This window comes from Zonotrichia leucophrys, chromosome 4 (genome assembly GCF_028769735.1).
Source record: "Zonotrichia leucophrys gambelii isolate GWCS_2022_RI chromosome 4, RI_Zleu_2.0, whole genome shotgun sequence".
Lineage (NCBI taxonomy): Eukaryota > Metazoa > Chordata > Aves > Passeriformes > Passerellidae > Zonotrichia > Zonotrichia leucophrys.
The window spans coordinates 50,210,468-50,231,035 of NC_088173.1; the positions used below are offsets into that span (position 1 = coordinate 50,210,468).

Genomic DNA, 20,568 nt, shown 5'->3' on the forward strand with positions numbered 1-20,568 from the left:
CCATGACCACGCTGAAGCTCAGTGAAAGCAAGATGAACAAATATCCCCCTCAAATGCACCTCCCTGGAGCACGTGGCTCACCTCTTGGTGCGGTTATCGTGCGTTTCCAAGAAATGCCTCTGCACCTCGTGTTTGGAAGGGTGATCTGCAGCCAGAGCAATGTCAGCAGTGATGAGGCCCAGGTTGACAGAGCCAGCTTCCAGCCAGTATGCCCTCCTCAGTATTGGCTGCAGGCCAGTCCTGCAGTTGTTCACCTGCTCCACGAACTGCCTGAGCTGCAGGTCCTGGATGGCGGCGCTGACGCCTTCCCCCACAGACTGGTTGTGCAGGTTGCAGTTTGCAATGCGGATGGCGCCCATCTGAAACAGGATTTAAACAGCAACGCTGACTATTTGTCAGTGAGACAAAGGAAAAGTGGCCTTAAACCAGTTAACACATCCGTCCCAAACTACAGCCCAAAAAGATCTCAGTAAAAATCTCTCTGGAGAAGCAGTACTATTTGCAAGTCAGCACACACACAAAAGAAGGCAAGCTTAGAAATTAATCTCAGACACTTTTTACCTAACAAAAAAAAAAATTACATAGAAGCATCCTTTTGTAAACAAAACAGAAATCACTTGTCATGAAACTTCAAAAAACTTAAATCATTAACTTCTTCACTGTCACCTAAAACCCAAAAAGTTTGATTCACTCAAACCTCAAACTTCATAGAATCTGAAGACATTGGATCAGACTTCCTGCATAGCTTGAGTCCTCTCCAATATGCCACCATGAAGCACCTGAAATTTCAGATGGAGTTTGCCAAATCTAAACCAAGAAAAGCTGAAAGATAACCCAGCCATAGAAGAGCTACCCACAGGGTTAATATTAAATTATTGTTCCTCATCTCTGTCACAGATTATAAAGGAAATTTCTTTTTTTTTTTTTATTTGAATGAAACACATTCAGGATATAATTTTCCAGAGTGGTTCAGGTTATTAAGCTGCCTTTGAAAATACTGCCATTCATATTTATGCCTACAGACACTGTTAATATTTATGATGGTACTTTTTAATATTGGATTCTAAAGAATTTGGAGGCTCAAGCATGTTTTTTACTGCCACAGGGCAGCAAGCCATTCAAGTGATGAGATACCACGTCATTAAAAAAATGTTTAAAATAATTACCAGTGCCCTTTAGTCAGATTCTTGCTCATAATATGAAGCTGTGGCAAAACTTTGACTTTTAAGTCTACCATTTAAAACTGCATTTATTAACTAACAGCACAATTACTACTCAGTTGTGTCAGCATGGCAGTTTTCTTCTTTGCTGTTGTTATCCAGCACTGAATGGAGGGACAGAATGTAAGAAAACAGTGCAGAAGGCAATCTCACACCTGAGGAGTTGCAGCTGTACTGATCAAAGATCAGGAACAGCCCTGCCCTTAACAGGCCACAGCTGTGCCCAACAAGAAGATGAGTGCTACAAAAGAGTGGGTGAGCTGGGTGAAGAGAGATGGAGTTTGTTGGCTGTGCTGTAAGAAGCTGTTCATGAGCAATCACCAAGAAGATTTGGGACTTTTGAAATATGATGACAGACTTGTACATGATCCATATCAATCATTTCCATTCGCTGAATTATTAATTCACAGCAAAAGTTCTTATCAACTCTCAGGTACAAACACTGAGATTTATATTGCCCAGGGTGTTTGAAATTAATTTACACCAAACCCACAGCTTACATTTTATTTTGGGAGACACATACTCCCTCCTTACATTTGCCAAGGCATGAATTAATTAATAATGCCATGGCATAATTAAATAGAAGCCAAATTGATCTACTCCTGGCTCAGTCCATGATGACTTTTTATCACTTAAAGTTTTACAAATTCTGTTTAATCCATTGCATGCAAGCAAGCCATCAATGCAGGCAGATATTCTATCAAAAAACACAAGTATGTCTATTAGCAAAGTATTTAACTGCTGTCAAGAGAACAATTTTTACCTTGATATTGGTGGCACAGCCATGTTCTACCACATAGAGATCTGCTCCATCCATGGCCAAGCGTGTCATGGTGTACTTCAAGTCATCTGACGTCGGGCATGGCCCAGGCACAGAGTTGGTCTGAAGGAAAAGGGAAAAGAGAGAATCAAGGGAAAAAACCATATAAAGATCTATTAGGAGCTTAATTTGGGCTGAGGCTTTTATTTATGCTCTGGGTGGCTCAGAGAAGTGTTCCACAGAACGGGTGCAGGCCCAGAGAGCAGCAGGGTTGGATGACAAGGTACCTTGGGGTCACAGAAGCGGCGGTCGATGCCATGCTGGCACAGGACGACGGATTTGGGCCTCTCCAGCTCAAACTCCCGGCACACCACGTGGAACACAAAGGTCTGCCCCCATTCCAGCAGGCAGGCAAGCTGCAAGCAAACAACAGCATCCATCAGCACCCACACCAAATGGATTTGTGGTGCGAGAGAACAGCCCCAAGGGCTGGGATGTGAGCAGAAGGCTTCAGCACCTTCCTGCCACTCAGGGCTGATTTTTATTCTTGTGTGCACCACAACATGCAAGTCTGTGCTTTCTCATGGAAAACCATGGTGACACTAAACAATTTCTGAAATTATTTCTCAATAAAAGGCAGCAGCTTTTGCTCTTGCAGTCAGCTGAGAACTTGATTGTAAAGACAAAGCTCCCCCAACTTTCTCACGAAGAATAGCTCGAGGTACTTCGTTACCATGCATAATTTAAATGTCAGATTTGCTTCTATAACAGCAACAAAGTTACATTTAGATAGCACAGGAGAAAACTGGCTCAACAAAACACTGCTGATTCTTGCTAGACGCAGTAATTAGCCTACTGTTGATTTAAGTCTTTTATATAGTTAGCTCTCTCATAAAGGAAATGATTCATGACTGTCTGTCTCTTATGAGAGGGAAATGGGTTTTCTTTGGCTTGCCAAAGGAAAGGGCACTTAAAATCAGCAGTAATTTGAATGGAATTTAATCTAGCCATGACTCTCCTGCACAAAATCTCTCCTCCTCCGTTCAGTGTAGTCCCTTCAGAAATTCCTGCAATGCATCACACTATGGAAGGAAAAAAGCCAATGAACCTGAAACAGCAAATTCAAGAGCTGACAACTAAAAAAAATACCATTGCATACAATTGAGAATGGCTTCATAAAGCAAGAAAATCCTTCAGCTGCGTAAGGCCTTAAGAAATGTTCTTTACCCTTGGAGTACTTTGAATCAACGAAGTTCAATTTTGAACCATAGAGCAGTGGAGTAAATCCTGCAGATGATCTAAATCAGTGGCAGCATTTTGGGAAGTACCACCACAAATGTCTGTATATGCAGCAAGAAAACATCTATTCTTTAGAGTAACTAAACTTGCTTGTATGCCTTATTTTATTTGCTGCAGAAGTCTCCCAATTAAATATGTGCTTAATTTCCTAGAAAACACCAATTCTTAGAGGAACAAGAAGATGTAGAAGTGTCTTAAAAGTTTAAAAATAATTAAAGCAAATAGTAACTACTAAATAGAAAGTATGGGCTTTTCTTGTGCCTCAGAATACACTGGCAGAGCAGCCCTCTTTTAAAGGTCTGGCAGACCACAGCAGAAATAAATCAGAATGATCTGCCTGTTGTAAACTTGGAGTCACTCACCTAGGTGGAAAGACAAATGTAACATAAATGGCAAAATTAAAAGGGGTTAGTGCTAAGACTGACCCTACAAAGTGCAATACTGGGAAAGCAAATTATGTTCCAGTGGGACCAAGGAGCACAATTTATGCAATGAGCAGCTACTCCTGAGGCCTGTCCATACCACACTCCCATAAATCATCTCATTTGCCTCCTGCTTTAAAACATCACTCTGACAATGGCTCATTTGGCATCTCCTGTCTCTTTACAGAAATTATTAGATTTTACAGTTATAAAGTAAGGCACAGATCCCACGCCTTCCAGAAATCCACACTGTGCCTGTTGTAGAAGGAATAAGGGTGATACTTCAGTCCTTCAGATTGGTTTCTGGATGGTACCTGTGGTGCTGTCACTTTGGCTGTGAGGCTCCCAGCCTGCACATCTATCAGCCAGGCATATTCCAAAGTGTCACTTCCCAGGGGCAGCCCTTCTGCAGAAAACATGGCGTGGGCACGGAGCTGCAGGCCCGACAGGCTGATGTGGCCCTCCCGGAGCACCTCGTCCACTGCAGGCCGCTGCAAGGACAAGGAGGCAACACCAGCTTCATTTCATCCTGTTTATTTTACTGACAACAAAAAAAAATCTGGACAAAAAATAAAGATTTTTACAAAATACCCATCGGATTTTTCTTACGCCTTACAAGCCTTAATAAAACCTTTGGACAACAAGAAAATTCCTACCAAAAAGTAATTCAAATTTAACATCAGCACAAGTTCCACAACACAGCCACACAAACACTGACTGACTACCTGATAATTGTCATTCAGAAACAGATTCACTGGAGACAATACAAGCTGAAGCATTGTTTCTCTAAACCCTTTCTTCATCTCGAAACACAGCCTCTCCAAGAAAGCTGTAGGACAGTCTGGACCATCTGGACTGCAATGCTGAAATAAAAGAGAAACACATCTCTTTCAGAACCTCAAAGTACATGACATGGTTGAAACTTTACTATCAGCTGCAAACCTGTGAGTAGGAAGTATGAGTATGCTGATTTTCCCCTCAGTGGATACTCAAGAAGCCTGTGCAACTTCAAAAACCTTTTGAAAATTGCATCAACAGTAATTCAAAAAGATTTGGGTGAACCCAATGTTCTACCTGGCCTTTTTATTCTGGGGCTCCCTCAGAAGTCAGGAGCATAGAGCAGACTGCACTCTGCTCTAAGACAAATTGGCTAATCAGCAGAGAAATTGTAATAGCACACAAATCAAGCTCTGGGAATAACAAACATATTAGAAAATTATCCAGTTCTGCCTCCCAGATAAGCAAAATAAATCCTGTCTCAAAGTTTTTTAGATAGCCACAGTTTCAGCAGAGAGTATCTACACATTTTGGTATGCACCACATGTATGTATGCTTACATTTTGGTAAGCACCACAGCAACTAAATGTTCCAGGCAGTTAAATGTGGTTCCAGATTATGAAACAAAACAAAAAAAAAATTACAAGAAGCCAATTCTTTTATTATTATAAAGTACTTACCACTGGCAATCTCCCATGCACTTTGTACAAATTAACAAGCACAGTGATATCCCATGGGCGTAAAGTAAGAGGGTGAACGGGCCTGACTGAAATTTCATTTTCTCTCCTGTCATTTTCCACTCCTACAGCTGTCCAGCCAGAGCTTGAGGATGTTGACAGGGACAAAACAGGGCTTGAAATGACCTCTTCAAAGTCAGTGTACATGTCATCTTCCCCAAAATAATTTTCCTAGGAAAAAGTATTATTGTGATCACATGGAAAACAAATGAAAAACATGCAGGCAATGACTTGAAATACAAAACAAATCTTCTGGTTTTAATCCTCCCTAAAATAAGTGGCATAGCTATAGCCTACAGCTAAAGGAACATAGATACTTGTATTTTATGAAAACTGGATAGCTTAAATGTGCAAATTTAGGCATTGTGCTTTGCAGAAAATGATGGCAGCTCAGTAGTTCTCACAGTAGTGGTATTTGAGATAACATGCAACACAAGTAACTGAAATATTATAACTAAAAGCACAAAATCTGTTTAAAAGTGTCAAAGATACATAGAGTAAGAACACAAAACACATCCTGCAGGAAGTCACCCTCCTCCAACTTTCTGAATCTTTTTTTCAGCAGGCTTAGAAGTCTTAACCATGCTTCTAAAATATTATGTCATAAACATGGCTTGCTTGGGTCTAAAAGCCACCTTGTGTCTAAGCAAATCCTCTTCAATTATCTAAGGCCAAAGCAACACTGCCAAATTCTACTGGGAAACAGAGAATCCATCAGGTTTCTGGCAATCTATCGCATCTTCTCCCTTAAAAGAAAAGCTAAACTCTCAAGAAGAATTTTCTAAACAGTTCTAAAAAGTTCTAAACAGAGTCACAAAAATGCTAAAAAGGGCAATAAAGGCACATTTTCATAAACAAGCTATTAATCCACAATTTCTCTTGAGAATTAGAATAGAAAAGCCAAATTTCACGTGAGAAATCTGCACCTAAAAATGAAATCATTACAGAATCAGGGATCCAATGGAGCACTGTTTGCATTTATCTCCAGAGGCAAAAAGCACTGAAATGGTGCTGCTTTGCTTGAAAAGCCAGAATCCCCCATGAATTTATGGGCTTCAAAAAGAAGGTTCAATAAACAATTCAAACATGGCTTCATTTGCTCTGTACCAGGAGAAATCCAATCTTCAAGATGCAGTACTGGCCTAATTTTAATCCTATTTATTTTATCGACAACATGAAAAAATAATGAGCATATTTGCAAGTCCTATACTCTACAAAAGAATATTTTCTGCTATTCCTTGCTTATATGCTATATTTCATAGAAATTAATGAAAATTACTGTTCCAGTAAGTGAGTCCTTATATTGATGACCTGTCTCAGAAAATTCCTCAACCTCTGCTCCAAAATGCCAGCCTCCAGAAGCATTACCTTCACCTAGATCTGCACAGGCTGAAACACATTTTCAGAGAAAAACAAACCAGCAAAAACCCACCCAAAAAAGAAACCCCAAAACCACACATACAAAAACCAACCACAAAAACCAACCAAACCCCAAGCATTTTGCTGTTAGTTAAACAGAACTGACACATTCAACTGCCTTGGCTTTTGTCACCACAAGGGAGGGTGAGGGAGATGGGAAGGAATTAAACTTAGACAGCCTAAAAAAAAAAAAAAACAGTCATGGAAGAGAAGACAGCAAAAAAAAACAAACACACATTCTAAAGCATAATAGATGACTATCAAGAAAAGGATGCATAATCCTTTTCAAATATTTACTGAAGAAGCTTTTTAAATTAAGCTTATTCCCCAGTCCCTTAACTCCAGAAATGTGATGGAATCTAGCTAAGAAAACAACAACACACTGCAGAACTTAAAATGCACCAAAAACATGGCTTCTGGTATAAGTCTGCATAAAAACTGGAGTTTAGATAAGCTCCAGTCATAGTCATGGAATCTTTTTTATTTCACTAGTAGAAATTGAAAGAAGAAATTTTTTGCACGTGTTCAGAACACGCAGTATTTGCTGAAGGAAAAATTATGCTGATATGGGTGTCTGTGTGTGTGTATATATATATGTATATGTGTGTAAGAAGTCATCTCACAAATCTGTGACAACAAAATTCATCTGGTGATTCATACCAGATCACCAGAGCAATTCTAAACTAGAGCCTACCAAAAGTCTTCATCCAAATTCACATATCCTTCCCAAATTGAATTTGCCATTTTAACACTCATTATTTTAACACTCATTATATAAGTGGCCACCCATAAATTTTGCAAGCTGTGCTGCTCTGCCTACCTTTATGGAGAGAAAGGCTTTGAGCAAGGGTCCATAGAGGGTTATCTGGGAATCTGGGGAGAGCTCCAGCTCCACGTGGAGTTTATCCGGGGGCAGCTCCGAGGGGTCGAGGGGAAGGCGGCTGGAAGCTGTGGGAGAGGAGATCACGCTGTCGCTGGTTTTCTGGGATGGCCTCAGCACAGACAACATGGTTTCCTCCATTTCTGACACTTGGAAGCAAAAGAAGAATAGAAAAATAGATTTTTGATTACAGCGTAGGCTTTTGTTAGACCAAGTTCAGCCAAGAGCAATGTGCATTAAACACACAACTTTCAGCACCTAAATTGTATAATTACATTAGCATGCAATGTTACAGATCTAGTTTTTCATCTTTAGTAACTATGGGAAGACAAGAAAATAGAGAATATTTTAGTCCATGTTAATTATGCAAGAGAAAACAATCCCTGTAGTTCTGAAAAAAGAGTATTCAGTATGTTTAGCTTGCTTTTGAAGTTAAACAGAAACATGCTTTCATTTCAGCAGAGCAGATTTCCCACAACCACACAGCTACTGCAGGATAAACAACAGAGAATAAACAAGCAAAGTGCAAAGTTGTACTAAAAATCCGTTCTGAACTAGTAGCTCTGTAGGCCAAAATTTTGTCTCCAACAACTCAACTACTCTAGTCACAAAACAGTTTGGAAATTCAAATCCTACTTCCTACCCCTTCTTTGTACTTGGAATTAGGAACAAGAGAGCCCAAAAACTGTCTTAAGAGAGGAAAGGCAATGACAATGTAATGAGTAACTGGAAGTATTTTGGGGATGTGGATTGATTGCTGGGGAGTAGAGAACTCCATGGGAAAAGCATCAAAAATTGATGCTCCAGCTGGAGGAAGATTTCAGGTGCCAGTTTAACGGGAAGAATTGGCACGTTCAGAACTACAGACACCTGCAGGCAGAAACCTCCAAGGCCTCAACTCCCCATTATTGCCTACAGTGCCTGCTCAGTGCTTGCACCATCTTATGAGTTATGCATCAGCCAAATGCTGCAGAGAGATGACCACTTTTTATGGAAACTACATCTTTTGTAATGCAACATATTTCTCAGAGGTTGATGGACTGACTCAAAATAAAACACAGATGTTGCTAGTGCAAGCAGATTCCATCAGCACCACGGAGTAGGAGTGAGGTGGAGTGCTGAACTAATCACTGGAGGAAGCTGCAGATGAATTACCTGTGTATGTACAAACTTGCAAATGCAGGTTTCAATGGCTACAAATATGAGGAAACGTTGTCAGAATGTGAGGAAGGCACATTTGACACAAGCTGACAGTCTCACAAGAGCACTTAATGAGCATCTGCAAAATCCATCTCACCTTTTCTGCTTCATCCTCACAAATTAGAGTTCTTTTAGATGTCAGTTGTAGGAACTCAAACCCTAAAAATGCCATCCAGCATGCCCTGAACAGCTGCTGATTGTGGCCCTTTCAAATTAGCCCTCATTATTCTTCCAACATCTCTCCTCCATCAGTTCTGCTTCTGGAATCTCAGCCTGAAAGAGTTTTATGTAACCCCATAACTTCCTGCATACCTCCCTCTGCATTTAAATTAACCTACTTCAATCTCTGTGTTTATAAATTTTTGTTTTGCAAGCCCATACTTATAAAATATTTGTTATCTAGAAATATTTAGACAGTTAAAATAAATTCTTAGACATTAGACTGACCAGTCTAACACTCCTTTCTGATGGTTCACTTGAACCATGAACAATGAAATCACAGTTTGACATCCATAAAGGGAAGGCACTATTATTACATCTCATATACAACCAATTTAAACAATTTGAATAATATGATGAGATCACAACATTCAAAAGTCAAAAAAACTTAGAAAATGTAAGGGCATGGCCAAAAATATTGTACTTCCTATTTAATATCCTGATGTTTAATATACCAAGTGATATTTTATCTTGTGCAACAACCCATTTAAGAGATCCACTTTGTTAAGGACAAGGAGAAGTGAACTGCAGACAGTACCCTCTTTTTTACACAAGGAACTGGGACACATCCTGAAATGTAGCAGCATGGAATCCTGTCAGGTTTTCAATCAATCCCAGTGCATTCTAATGATCAAAACATCCCCCTGAGACATAAACCAGCAATTCAGTTCCAAGTTCATCTCTGCAGATGGAAGCAGTGTGATCCAAAGTCCCAGCAGCTTCCCAAATGCAGCAATGCTAACAGGGAAAAGGTAATGACACTTACAGGATTGCTTTAACTGCTCATCTGCCTTCTGAGGATAAATTGGGTGCCAGGAGTAGTCAATGGTGAACACAACACTTGGGACTGTCCAGCATTCAACCCATCCAGCCCTTTCAAAAGGAAACAGCATCCTTTTATTTCAAACACAACACTTCTTTTAAGCATCTTTAAAGCAACCTCAAAAGTTCACGAATCACAAACAAAATAAAAAAGTAAGAAAAGTCAACATGAAGACACAAATATACATAGGTATCTTAATAAAACTCACTCTTCCTGAGTAATGTTCCTCCACTTGGGTTTGCCTGTTTTCTGACCACTTTGACATTCTGCCGACATACAAGACTCAGGATTTATTTTATTGGGCTGACAATCCTTTACCAGCATAAAAAGGGAATATTTACTAGGATGGCAATCAGGCAGATACAAATGAAGATCAACATCTTCTCCCTAAAAGTCAAACATCAGCAACAGGAGAGTTAATTCACCTTATGCACAATGCTCAAGCTATCATCATGTTCGTGTGTGCCATCATCTTGATTTTACATAAAGGCATCATTAGACAAGAAATCTGTTTTCCAGCAAGTTTTTGTGCAGTCTCAAGAGCTCTACAGCTCTGAATGCTTAGAATTCCAATAACTTCCACATCACCAGAGCAATCTATAAAACACTGGACAACTTTTCGTGATCCCTGTTCTTCCACTGCAGAAATTAAATTACTAAAACAAGCTTACTCCACATCTCAACTAAATCACACTTGAAAAAGAATGAAATCTATAAAACATTGATTTCTTTACTATCAAATTATACCAAATTAGCAACATCACCATCAACTAGTTTCTTATTTTTAGCAGCAGTAGACAGTTCTATTTTAAGGAAGACAAAAAGTACAGTAATTCAAAGAATTATCTGCATCTGTGAAAAACACTTGGTGATCATTATTTATGCTACAGAACCTCTTAAAAATCTGGAACATGGCTTTTCAAAATGGTTTGGGGGTAGCCAGTACAGTATTTGATTCTCTCTTTGAACACACATTAGGTTTTCATATTTCATAGAGGAAGGGGAACAGAATTCCAGGTGATAAAACACATACAGACACACAATCTAACTACATATAATAAATATGCATACTAAATGTGTATATTTATGCATGTGTGAAGTGTATGCATGTCTGTATTTCCCAGAAATATTTTCATTTTTGTGCACATATGTATATATAAACTACAACAGCCTATGATTAAACGCTTCACACAAGCAAACTGAAAGCATTTACCTCTGGGTTGCTTCAAGAAAAATTCTACCAACTGAAAGTGAAAAAGACTATTTTTCTTTCAGGAAAGAGTCTCACATTTACAAGATGTCCTTACCCTTAAGGAGAATCTAGTATTGCATGTGGTTGGAACAAAGTCAGTGAAAGGCAGAGAAAATACAATGTTCAGGGTTTCTCCACAAGCTGCCAGATAAACTGGGAGGGAAAAGGAAAACCAAACAAATTTGTCAGAATTACTCTCTCTTTTGTTCTTAGACAAAATATCAAACATAAGGTCGTCATAATTAAAATATATTTAAGAACTCATGACAGAATATTACCGTTTAACTACACTGTACTTGGAGTCATTAATTACTGTAATCAATTATTCTGAAAGTATTTATTACCCACACCTTGTTGCTTCTAGAAAGACATTGTACTTAGCACAAGGATATTGCAGGAAAACCATAAAAATAACAACAATATCTCGATGCTGTTTTTACCCACCAGGTTTTGGGTGTAATTCTAGTACTTTATCTCTTCATACATTTGTACACAGTGTATTTTGTTGATGAATTTTTGTTATATATGCAACTTCTTCCAAATACAAAATAAGTGATCTCACCATTCTCCTGCTGTTTGGTGGAACAGTCAATCCAGTTGTGCTGATTTGCTGCCCAGATCATTTCAAACTGATGGAACATGACTTTGAAGTTCCACATATATGGAACAAATGAAAAAATATCAGGTGCGCTGTCACTGGACCAGTCTTGGATCAGATCTAGACCCACAGCAAGCAACAAAAGGTGGGTTAGTGGCCAGCAGGTGAGTGATTCCTTAGCATTTGGTGTTGGAAAAGCTGATTTTTGCCCCGAGCACAGCAGCAGCTCACGCTGGGCACTGTGGCACTACCCAGACAGTGGCTCTGGCCTCACTCAGGGGATAACTTCATTAGCATGGCACCAAGCCTGCACTAATTAAACCTTCCTCCCAGCAGGGCTAATTAACACCACAGGGATGGGGCTCTATTCTTTCCATGGCTGCAGCTGGAGCTCCCAGCAACAGTTGGGTGGTGCTGCTCCACCTTGCACTGCCTTCCTCCTCACAGCCAGAAGCCTGAGGAGCAAATGACTTTTCCTCATCATCTGTCAGCCATAGGGACACAATCCAAAGCCCAAGTAGTTGAAAATGAGCCAAGCAAAGAGAGAGATCAGCAGAAATCAACATCATGGGTGACAAATTAAGCAAATCAATAGCTGTGATAAGAGTTCTAGTAAGAAATAAATGTAGGATCACTTAACTGCAAATCAAATCTATTTAGACATTTATTTAGAAAATTAAATTATTTGTGCTTCTACTCAAATGTAAGAATACCATGCAGTTAGACATTCTATAGGCATCAAGAATTTTGTCCTCAGAAACTGTTACCTTAAATACATGAAATAAGAGAACCTGACCTTGCACAACTCAGCAAAATTTGAAAACAAATCCCAAAGAAAGAATATTTGACACGTAACCTATTTAGCAAAGAGGTTACCTGCAAAGAAGCTCTTCTGAGCAAAGATGAAATGATAAGTTGCTTTGTAGACCTCCAGCTCACACTGCCATGTCTGTGGCATGTTCCATATCCGGGGGTAGCTGGCATTGATGTGGAACTGTGGGCAGGAAATGAAAGCATCAGCATTACCTGCAAGGATGACAATGCCTGACCCTGTCTCTCAGCACTGTTCACATATGTACCCTGCTGAATAATTAAAACTGCTGTCCTGCTGGGATGAACAGAAGGTACTTCCAGTTCCTTAATAATTTAATCTCTGTCCCTCCTTCTGTGTTTGAAGGTCAAGTGTTAGTGTATTCATTTATTTGGAAAGGTATAGATGAGTTTCAGATACATCTGCTGCTGTAGATGTACAAAGCAATTTGAAATGCAAGGTTTTCATCACATTTCACACTACACCAAAAAGAAAATGCCCCAGGAAGAGACTGTTTTTCAACCACTGATACAGTGTTCATATCCATGAAAATATCACTTGAACAAGATAATTTAAAAACTAACAAGAAGGGTAATCCACAAAACTACAACACTGCCAAGTGAAATATTAGGCAAACAAAAGAGTAATGGAGTATGAAATATGTCTCAAGTAGTTCAAGCACACTTGAGTGCTTTTAAGTACTTGTGCACACACATCCTCTTGCAGAGCTAGTGAGCATAATCATGAATTAAGGCCAAGCCTGTATGGACCCATGGCTACACAGTAAATGAGGCAACATTTGTCAATAGGTAATTTATACACCAAGGTAGTGCTTTTTAAATCACTAAAGATGACACACATGCACAATTGTTTCAGTACATATAAATTCCTTATATATTTAGGTCCTGCAAAACACAGTAAAAAGGCATTTTCCTGCATTAAGAAACTAAAGACTGCTCCACAGAAAAGCAAATATGTTCTTTATTAAAAATCCCCTAGAGACTGAAGCTTTGTGCTTATTAATGCACACTCACAGCCAGCATTTCTGCTTCCAAGAGAGTCCTGTACTGCATGCTGCTGGTGGCATCCACGTGGAGGAGCTGCCCTTTAATTGTAGGTGAATAGCCTGGCAAACAAAAATCATCAAATTATCATTTAGACACAAGAGTTAGATCAATATTTAATCAATTTTTAGCAGTGATTTCAGCAGTCCACTACCAAGAAGTACCCTGAGGGATATTTGCTTTAACATCTTGCACTGAACTGTACAGGGAAGTTTTTTTGTTCCTTTCCTTAGGAATACACATCTCAAAATTACAAAGGAAAAACACTAAAAGACACTGGCACACACAGGAATTAAGATAACTGTGCAGGAAACACAGTAAAAAACAAATCTAGCTTAGCCTTTACTCACCATTTTCACCCACTGTCATGGGAATATTTATTTCCAAATAGGATCCTGCACCAACGTTCACATGTACAGCGTTCGTTTCCTGCATTGCAAGAAAGCAAAACAGTCCAAATGTGATTTCTAGGTTTATTTATAAATCTGGCTGCCATTACCCACACCTGGTGATTCAAGTCCTTGTTGCCTTCAGAAAAACCACTAATGAATTATCAATACATGTTGGTACAACGTTATCTACCTTTTTTAGGTTCAACAATAATAATGCCTCTAATAATACATTTCTATTTGAAAGGTTTGCTCATAATTATAAAAAAGATAAAAATCACCCAGCTTTTACAACCATAGCTCTGTAATAAACACCTGAGACAAGCAAAACTGTGCACAACCAAAAAGCACAGTGCAACCACAGCAGACAAAGTTAATTTCTTGATAAAGTTTCACTATTTACCCTGTTCTTGGTGAAAAGCAAATCAATGGTGGCATCTGCAATGATATTCATTCTCAGCTCAAAAGCAAGGATCTGTCTTGGTTTCCCAGGCTGAGCAATTTCCGAGACTTTCATAACTTGGTAGTCTGGTGGGAAGAAAAACTTCCACAGGCAATCCCTAGTGGAGAAACAGAAAAAAAAGACTTTTTTTTTGTTCTCAGAGGAAATACCTATGTGTATTTGTGCATCTACTTGGTTCATTTAACTATCTTCCTCATAGCTGAGTCTTTGGACAACCAGTGGATGTGATAAGGAAGAATGTTGAATATCTTCATCATCATAGCAGCCTTCCAACTCATTATTGCAATCTCCAAAAGTGTCAATGGCAAGAAGTTAATTTATGGTTTTTTGTCTGCAAGTTAATTCAGAAGGAAAACAAACCATGTTTTTCTTTTTATTCCTAATCCTTGGTTTATAAAATCTGTTACAAAAGCCTAGCAGCAAATCATCTATTTACTCTTCAGTTTGTGCACAAATAGTTGATGTAAGCCGAGAAATAAAGAAAACACAAAACTTCAGACCTCAGAATGGAAGCCACATTTCTACAGATTTTTAGCGGAATGTGCCATGAAATACTTGACAGGAAAGGCAGAGTGACAAAGCACAGACAGCAGAGCTTACCTAGGTCTTAATGGGGTGGAATTTCTTCCTGCAGCCAGCACCTGGCTGTTGTAGCAGCTTAAAAGCTCCCAAACCTCCAGGATCCATCCACAGCAAGATGCAAAAGTGTTCCTAGTGTGTATCTAGGAACTCCATGCACTCTGCACTAAGCTGCTTTCTACTGAGCCAGTTCAGATTATAAAAAGCATTCCATTATAGAGCAAGCTTTCTTTGGAGTATTAAAAGTATCATTAATGATTCACTGACCTCATATTTCTAGCAAAAGGTTCTAGAAAGCGACATTTTCTCTAAAATGCACTATCATATCTAATGACTACTCTTTGGGCTGCCATCCTCACACTCCTGAGAGACAGGAAATCATAACAGTTTCACAGGAGAATTAGTGGAGGCCAAGTAGCAGCCTGTAATTAACAGGGGGAAAGAGGGAAAGCACTGATTATGTCACTTTTGCTTAATAGTCCTTCACTCTCTAAACAATCCTATTGTCCTCACCAGAAATGCTCATGTGCAAAGAATCCAGGGCCAAGTGAAGAACAGTAGAACTCTAGGCTAATATTTTGTATTAAAATAGCTAGATAATAAATACTTTGGAGATAACATCAAGCAGCTGATTATGCTAAGCAAGGATAAATTATTCCTCCCTCATTATTTTCATAGCCAGATTTCTGCTTCCCTAAGATTTCCTCATCAATATGCAGTTTATTCCCATATTAGCTAACAGGAGCTTGATAAATCTAAAGATCACCAGTTAACAAGTTAAACCTTTTACTCAATAAACATTAAAAAAACTTTGCTTCCAAAAAGGGAACATAATCTGTTAATTCAATAATGAGAGTAATCCTAACTTTGGAAGGCCAACAACATAAACACCAATGAATTTACTCATCTTAAACCACTGTGGCAGGACTCTTCTTTCAGACTTGGTCTACCCCTAAAACACACGAATTCTGAGCAATGACACAATGGAAACTTGAGCAAGCTTTCTCAGTAATACTGGATATTAAGATGAGAGCTGTAAATCATGGTCATACCTCTGCCTATCAGCCCAAGGCCCATAGTTGAAGTCTGTCCCTTTCCCACACACAATGTCCAAACCCCAGCATGGTGGCAAGTCCTGTAATTTGCTGTCTTCATTGCTGGCTTCTCCATCATTACTCTCCTCTGTCTCCTCTGGTACAAGGCCTGCATTACATCAAATATTAAACACATCATTAAAGGGAGCTGCTTCAAATTATAAGAGAAATGTTTGCTTAAGCACAAAACAATTAAAGTGTCCTCATGTCAGTTTTATTTGAGAGCACTACAGTGTGTAAATATCAAGACACAATTCAATGCTAAGAAATGCAACCAAAAATAACCCAAAATTGCCACCTATCCTACACCTGTACATTACCAAATGTGCTGTCTTTGCTCAAGACTCAGGCAATACTTCAAGGGCAGTCAGAACAAAAGCATATTTATGATACTTCTATTGTTCCAAAACATTGCATTAGCTCTCTCAGCATATAGATTTTTCACCTTCAAAAAAATAAACTATCTTTGTATTTAACAGCTTGTACCTGGTTCATCCATATAGTAATAGATATCAACATCATTGGACTGCATCACAACAAAACCTTCACCCATCAGCCTTGGGGGTCTGCAAGGAAAGAGTGAAAAGATGAAGAATAAAAATCCACATGCCAAGACTGATCTTGATGAACTCAAATGATTTTAAATGCAACATATTAAGCATAATGGATTTGCATAATGATTTGAGAAAAAACCAAACCCTTGATCATAATGTTGTTATTACTATTATAACCATTACATTAAATAACTTTAAAGTTTGGTTAACTCCAGCATGAAGACACCAGGTTCTTCCCCACAAAGGCATTTCTCAGATATCCTAAACCAGAAGTAACTACTGAACTTTTACTTTCAGGGCTTCTTCCAGGCAAGAGTTCCTTTCTCCTTGTCCTATATTGTTCTTTCACCTGCTAATTGTTTTCTCACTAAAATAGCCCTCCACACCAAAGGGACAGGACTTTCAGTAATTAGACCATCAGTTAATGAAAGAAAAAAAGAAGAAAAAAGCTGCTCTGCCTCAATAACACTTCCCTCAATATAAAAGGATCTAAATGATAAATCTAAGAGGTGAAATGTTTCTCTAACACTACCATGTTGGTTTATTACAATCCCTTTCCCACATTAATTTACATATTAATAATTCTGGTTTTACTGCAGAAGACACTACTGAAGTTTCTCAGCCACTTTCATAAACTGTCATTTCTTGACAAAAAAAAGACAATTCCTATGACTGTGTAAGAGAATGACCTGTTAGAGCCCATATTAGCACAGCTGATTTTCAAAGGCAGGAAACCTTGGAAAACATGGAAGACAGCAGATGCAGAAATCACATACTGCCACAAACGCTTCAAAAGCAACACAGTAGGAACCTTGAAACTAAGTTTATTTTGAGAGTAACAGCAGCACATGATCACACTTGAACACAAACTAGATATTGGCAAAAAATTAAAATGAGATGATCATTGCAATTTTAAAGTATTCCCTAATATCCATCCTGAACCTTAAGCTTGCTGCCTCCAAACTTCTTCTACTTTGACCTGCTTTTCCCAGCACCATTTTTTTTTCTTTTCTTCAATTTCAGAGGACTTATTTGCAAAGAGCATTAGAAGTGTTGAGATGGATGTTTGTAACACAAAATGTCAGTTTCCAAAGTGAAATGTTGCTGCTTGGATTGATTCCTCAGTCTGACACAAATTTATCAAGCCACTTGGCTGTTTTTTATACATACACTGGCTGCAGGAATTTCTCTAAGTTAAAACACCCAGCTTAAATTTTAGCCAAAGCAGTGTAAGAGGGCAGGCTCCAAAGAGTCAAATATTCTCCATTTCCAGTGAATTGGGCAATTTTTTGAATTTGCCCAGCAAATTAGAGCACGTTTTGTGCACAGATGCCATCCTTCAGCCATCAGGAGCTACAGGGATGGTAAAAGCATAAAAAGCAAATACTTAGAGGAAGCAAGAAAAGCTAATAGTTTGAGTATCTTAATCCTATTTTGTTTTAATCTTATTTGTTTTCAATATTAGTTGCAGAAATTTCCTTTGTCGTCATGTTGGAAGAGTAAGATTCTGTGCTCAGCCACAGAATGTTCTTAGAAAAACATAAAGCCCTGTTACAAACAGCAGTATTTGGCTGATAAAAAGCCAATTAAGGTACAAATGATGTCCAGTTTATTTTATTACTTCATGCAAGCACTCGGGCTTGTGTTTGACTTCCTTCAGTCGGTTCAAGCTGCTTATGCAAAACACACAGAGGTAAAAGGATCAGCAATCTGTCTTCAAAAGATAACATGGTTTCTCCTCTACCACGTATTACACAGCTTTTGCCCTGTTTGGGTTTTTTATTAGCATTTCCTAAACCATGGATCTGCTTTACACAAGTCAACACCTTAAACCTTGCATTTCAGCTAGAAGTTCAGTGGTGGCAAAGCCTGGGTACAGCTCTTGTACCTGAGAGAAGGAAAACAGACCTTGGACAGAGGATGCCACATCCCTGGAAACATTCAAGGCCAGGCTGGATGGGGCTCTGAGCAATCTGTGGAAGGTTTGAACTAGGTGGCCTTCAAAGAAACCTTTCCAACCCAAACTATTCTATGATTCTGTGTTTAATAAAGCAGAAGACACACCGAAAATACAAACTTGGAATAACACAGAAAACCAGCGCTTTTCTCCATAAATCAAATTGGTTCAAAGATCCAAAACCAAAACCTTCAGAGTAGTAACAAATAAACACACTGAATAAAATAAACACATTGAAACACATCAAACATTCTTTTCTTTGTGTTCTTAAAATAAAACAGAAAATAATATGGATACAAAAGTACCCCAAACTTACTCATCATTTTGAAGACCAACATATCTTGGACTTGGAACCAGCATGACTCGAACATTTTCCAATTTTCCCTTCACAATGTGCATGAACTGATCAAGGTGGCTCGAAGGTGGTTTTGTCGTGTATGTCAAAAAGGCATCATCAAAGTTAATGCAAAGTGTTTGTGGCTGATAATGATTCCCAAACGCCAAACGACCCTAAATCAAAAAGCAAACCCAGTAACTCACAGGTAATCACTTATCTCTTATATTTACATACCTATTCACAGTGACCTCTTAGATTACACTCAAACTCTAACATTTAAGTATTTTTTACCTATAAAAATGCAGTTGAACCAGCCATGTGCAAATGAAGAACACGGACAAAAGTCCTGGCCATAATCTGTGCATATCTACAAATATTAGCTTGTATGTTACACTCTGAATTTTTTCTTCTATTAACTCAATAACAGTCTTCCTGATTCTTTAAAACCAACACATCCCATAGTGTACAACACTCACAATTTAATTACTTGTGATAGTCTGGAAATCATTACTAAGACTAAGGCATGAGTATTTCCCAGAAGTTAGAACATAGCTGTATTTCCACCAGCACCAGCAGGATTTGTGACTGGTCAGAGGAGTGTTGATGATGTAACTTGAACTTTTTTAAAAGCATAAATGCAAAGAAAAACTTTGAATAGAATGTGTAAGAAAAATGAATGGCAAATACTGATAAATAGTTTCCTTGGAAGGGTCTTTACACTCACCGTGCTCACATTGACTTTAATGACTGGAATAAGTGATCTCCATGAAGAAGAGGGGTCCTGAGATTCTGTCTTTACTTTAACACTAAATTAAAAAAAATAATAATAAAAAAGGGGATTATTACTTTGTTTTTTCTGCAGAAGGACCAAGCAAATTTTTCTTCTAGAAGTCTTCAGGACACAGATGTTGGGGAACACTCCTTCCCCAGGAGGCTGCAAGACAACTTGCACCAAGCCTGAGAGAACAGCAGGAAGCACATGGAGCTGCACCTTGGTGCTGACACAGGTAAGAAACAAGCATGCCTTGTTTAACTCAGAGCAGTACTTAAATAAACCTTCCTCAGAGGATCTTGGCCTGTTCTAAATACTCCTGTTGAGGCATGGGATTTTTCATTTCCCAAGACACATCCTCCTCAAAGGCAGAAATCCTTCTTGTGCCTGTCAGTAAGAGCTTGAGATGAAAGCACAGCGAGGCTGGCTGGGAGGCAGAGCCCTTACTCAAACTCAGGAGTGCCACAGCCTCCTGCAGCTGCCCACTCTGAAATTCAGCAACTGGCCAGCAGCAGAGGCAGGGCTCAGGTGTCATGAGATCCTCTCTGCTCCTGACAGTCAATCAGCCTGCTGAGGGCCTGCCCAAACAGAGGCTGATTATTGAACATCTGGCTGCACCACACATAAGCCAGATAAAACTCCTATTTCCACTCCATATTTTCTGGGGTACCCCAAAAAGAGGAATTAACAGGAGACAGTTTGTGTAGCTGTACACAAGACCATAGAGATCCTCACATTTTGCCTATTCAATGTCTTGAGCAGCTGTTACTTCTACTGAGCAAAACCATTAATATTCTGCCAGCATAATCCTCTTCAACACATGCTTCCTCTCCACACTGTATTTCAAACAGATTTTTCAGCCTGTCTCTGATCATTAAACAAGAGTGCTTGGTTTGTTTGGCTGTGTTTTTTAATTATTACTGGTAGGAAATCTGAGGAAAG

The 20,568-nt window shown here is 38.9% G+C and overlaps 1 protein-coding gene across 10 annotated transcripts in view; it reads right to left on the bottom strand.

Moving 5' to 3' along the window:
- Nucleotides 1–20,568, bottom strand: part of BLTP1 (bridge-like lipid transfer protein family member 1) — an 86,069-nt gene that overhangs the window by 49,940 nt on the left and 15,561 nt on the right. For all 10 annotated transcript variants that reach the window (XM_064711607.1, XM_064711608.1, XM_064711613.1 and 7 more), the window contains exons 7-25: nucleotides 19,579–19,660; nucleotides 18,834–19,027; nucleotides 16,493–16,572; nucleotides 15,965–16,115; nucleotides 14,274–14,430; nucleotides 13,832–13,910; nucleotides 13,452–13,543; nucleotides 12,483–12,600; nucleotides 11,571–11,726; nucleotides 11,064–11,161; nucleotides 9,965–10,143; nucleotides 9,700–9,806; nucleotides 7,455–7,663; nucleotides 5,159–5,386; nucleotides 4,427–4,564; nucleotides 4,016–4,192; nucleotides 2,268–2,396; nucleotides 1,984–2,103; nucleotides 82–359 (exon numbers count right to left, since the gene is read on the bottom strand). In XM_064711607.1, the coding sequence (XP_064567677.1) occupies nucleotides 82–359; nucleotides 1,984–2,103; nucleotides 2,268–2,396; nucleotides 4,016–4,192; nucleotides 4,427–4,564; nucleotides 5,159–5,386; nucleotides 7,455–7,663; nucleotides 9,700–9,806; nucleotides 9,965–10,143; nucleotides 11,064–11,161; nucleotides 11,571–11,726; nucleotides 12,483–12,600; nucleotides 13,452–13,543; nucleotides 13,832–13,910; nucleotides 14,274–14,430; nucleotides 15,965–16,115; nucleotides 16,493–16,572; nucleotides 18,834–19,027; nucleotides 19,579–19,660 (2,772 nt within the window). The remainder of the gene's footprint in view (nucleotides 1–81; nucleotides 360–1,983; nucleotides 2,104–2,267; nucleotides 2,397–4,015; nucleotides 4,193–4,426; nucleotides 4,565–5,158; nucleotides 5,387–7,454; nucleotides 7,664–9,699; nucleotides 9,807–9,964; nucleotides 10,144–11,063; nucleotides 11,162–11,570; nucleotides 11,727–12,482; nucleotides 12,601–13,451; nucleotides 13,544–13,831; nucleotides 13,911–14,273; nucleotides 14,431–15,964; nucleotides 16,116–16,492; nucleotides 16,573–18,833; nucleotides 19,028–19,578; nucleotides 19,661–20,568) is intronic.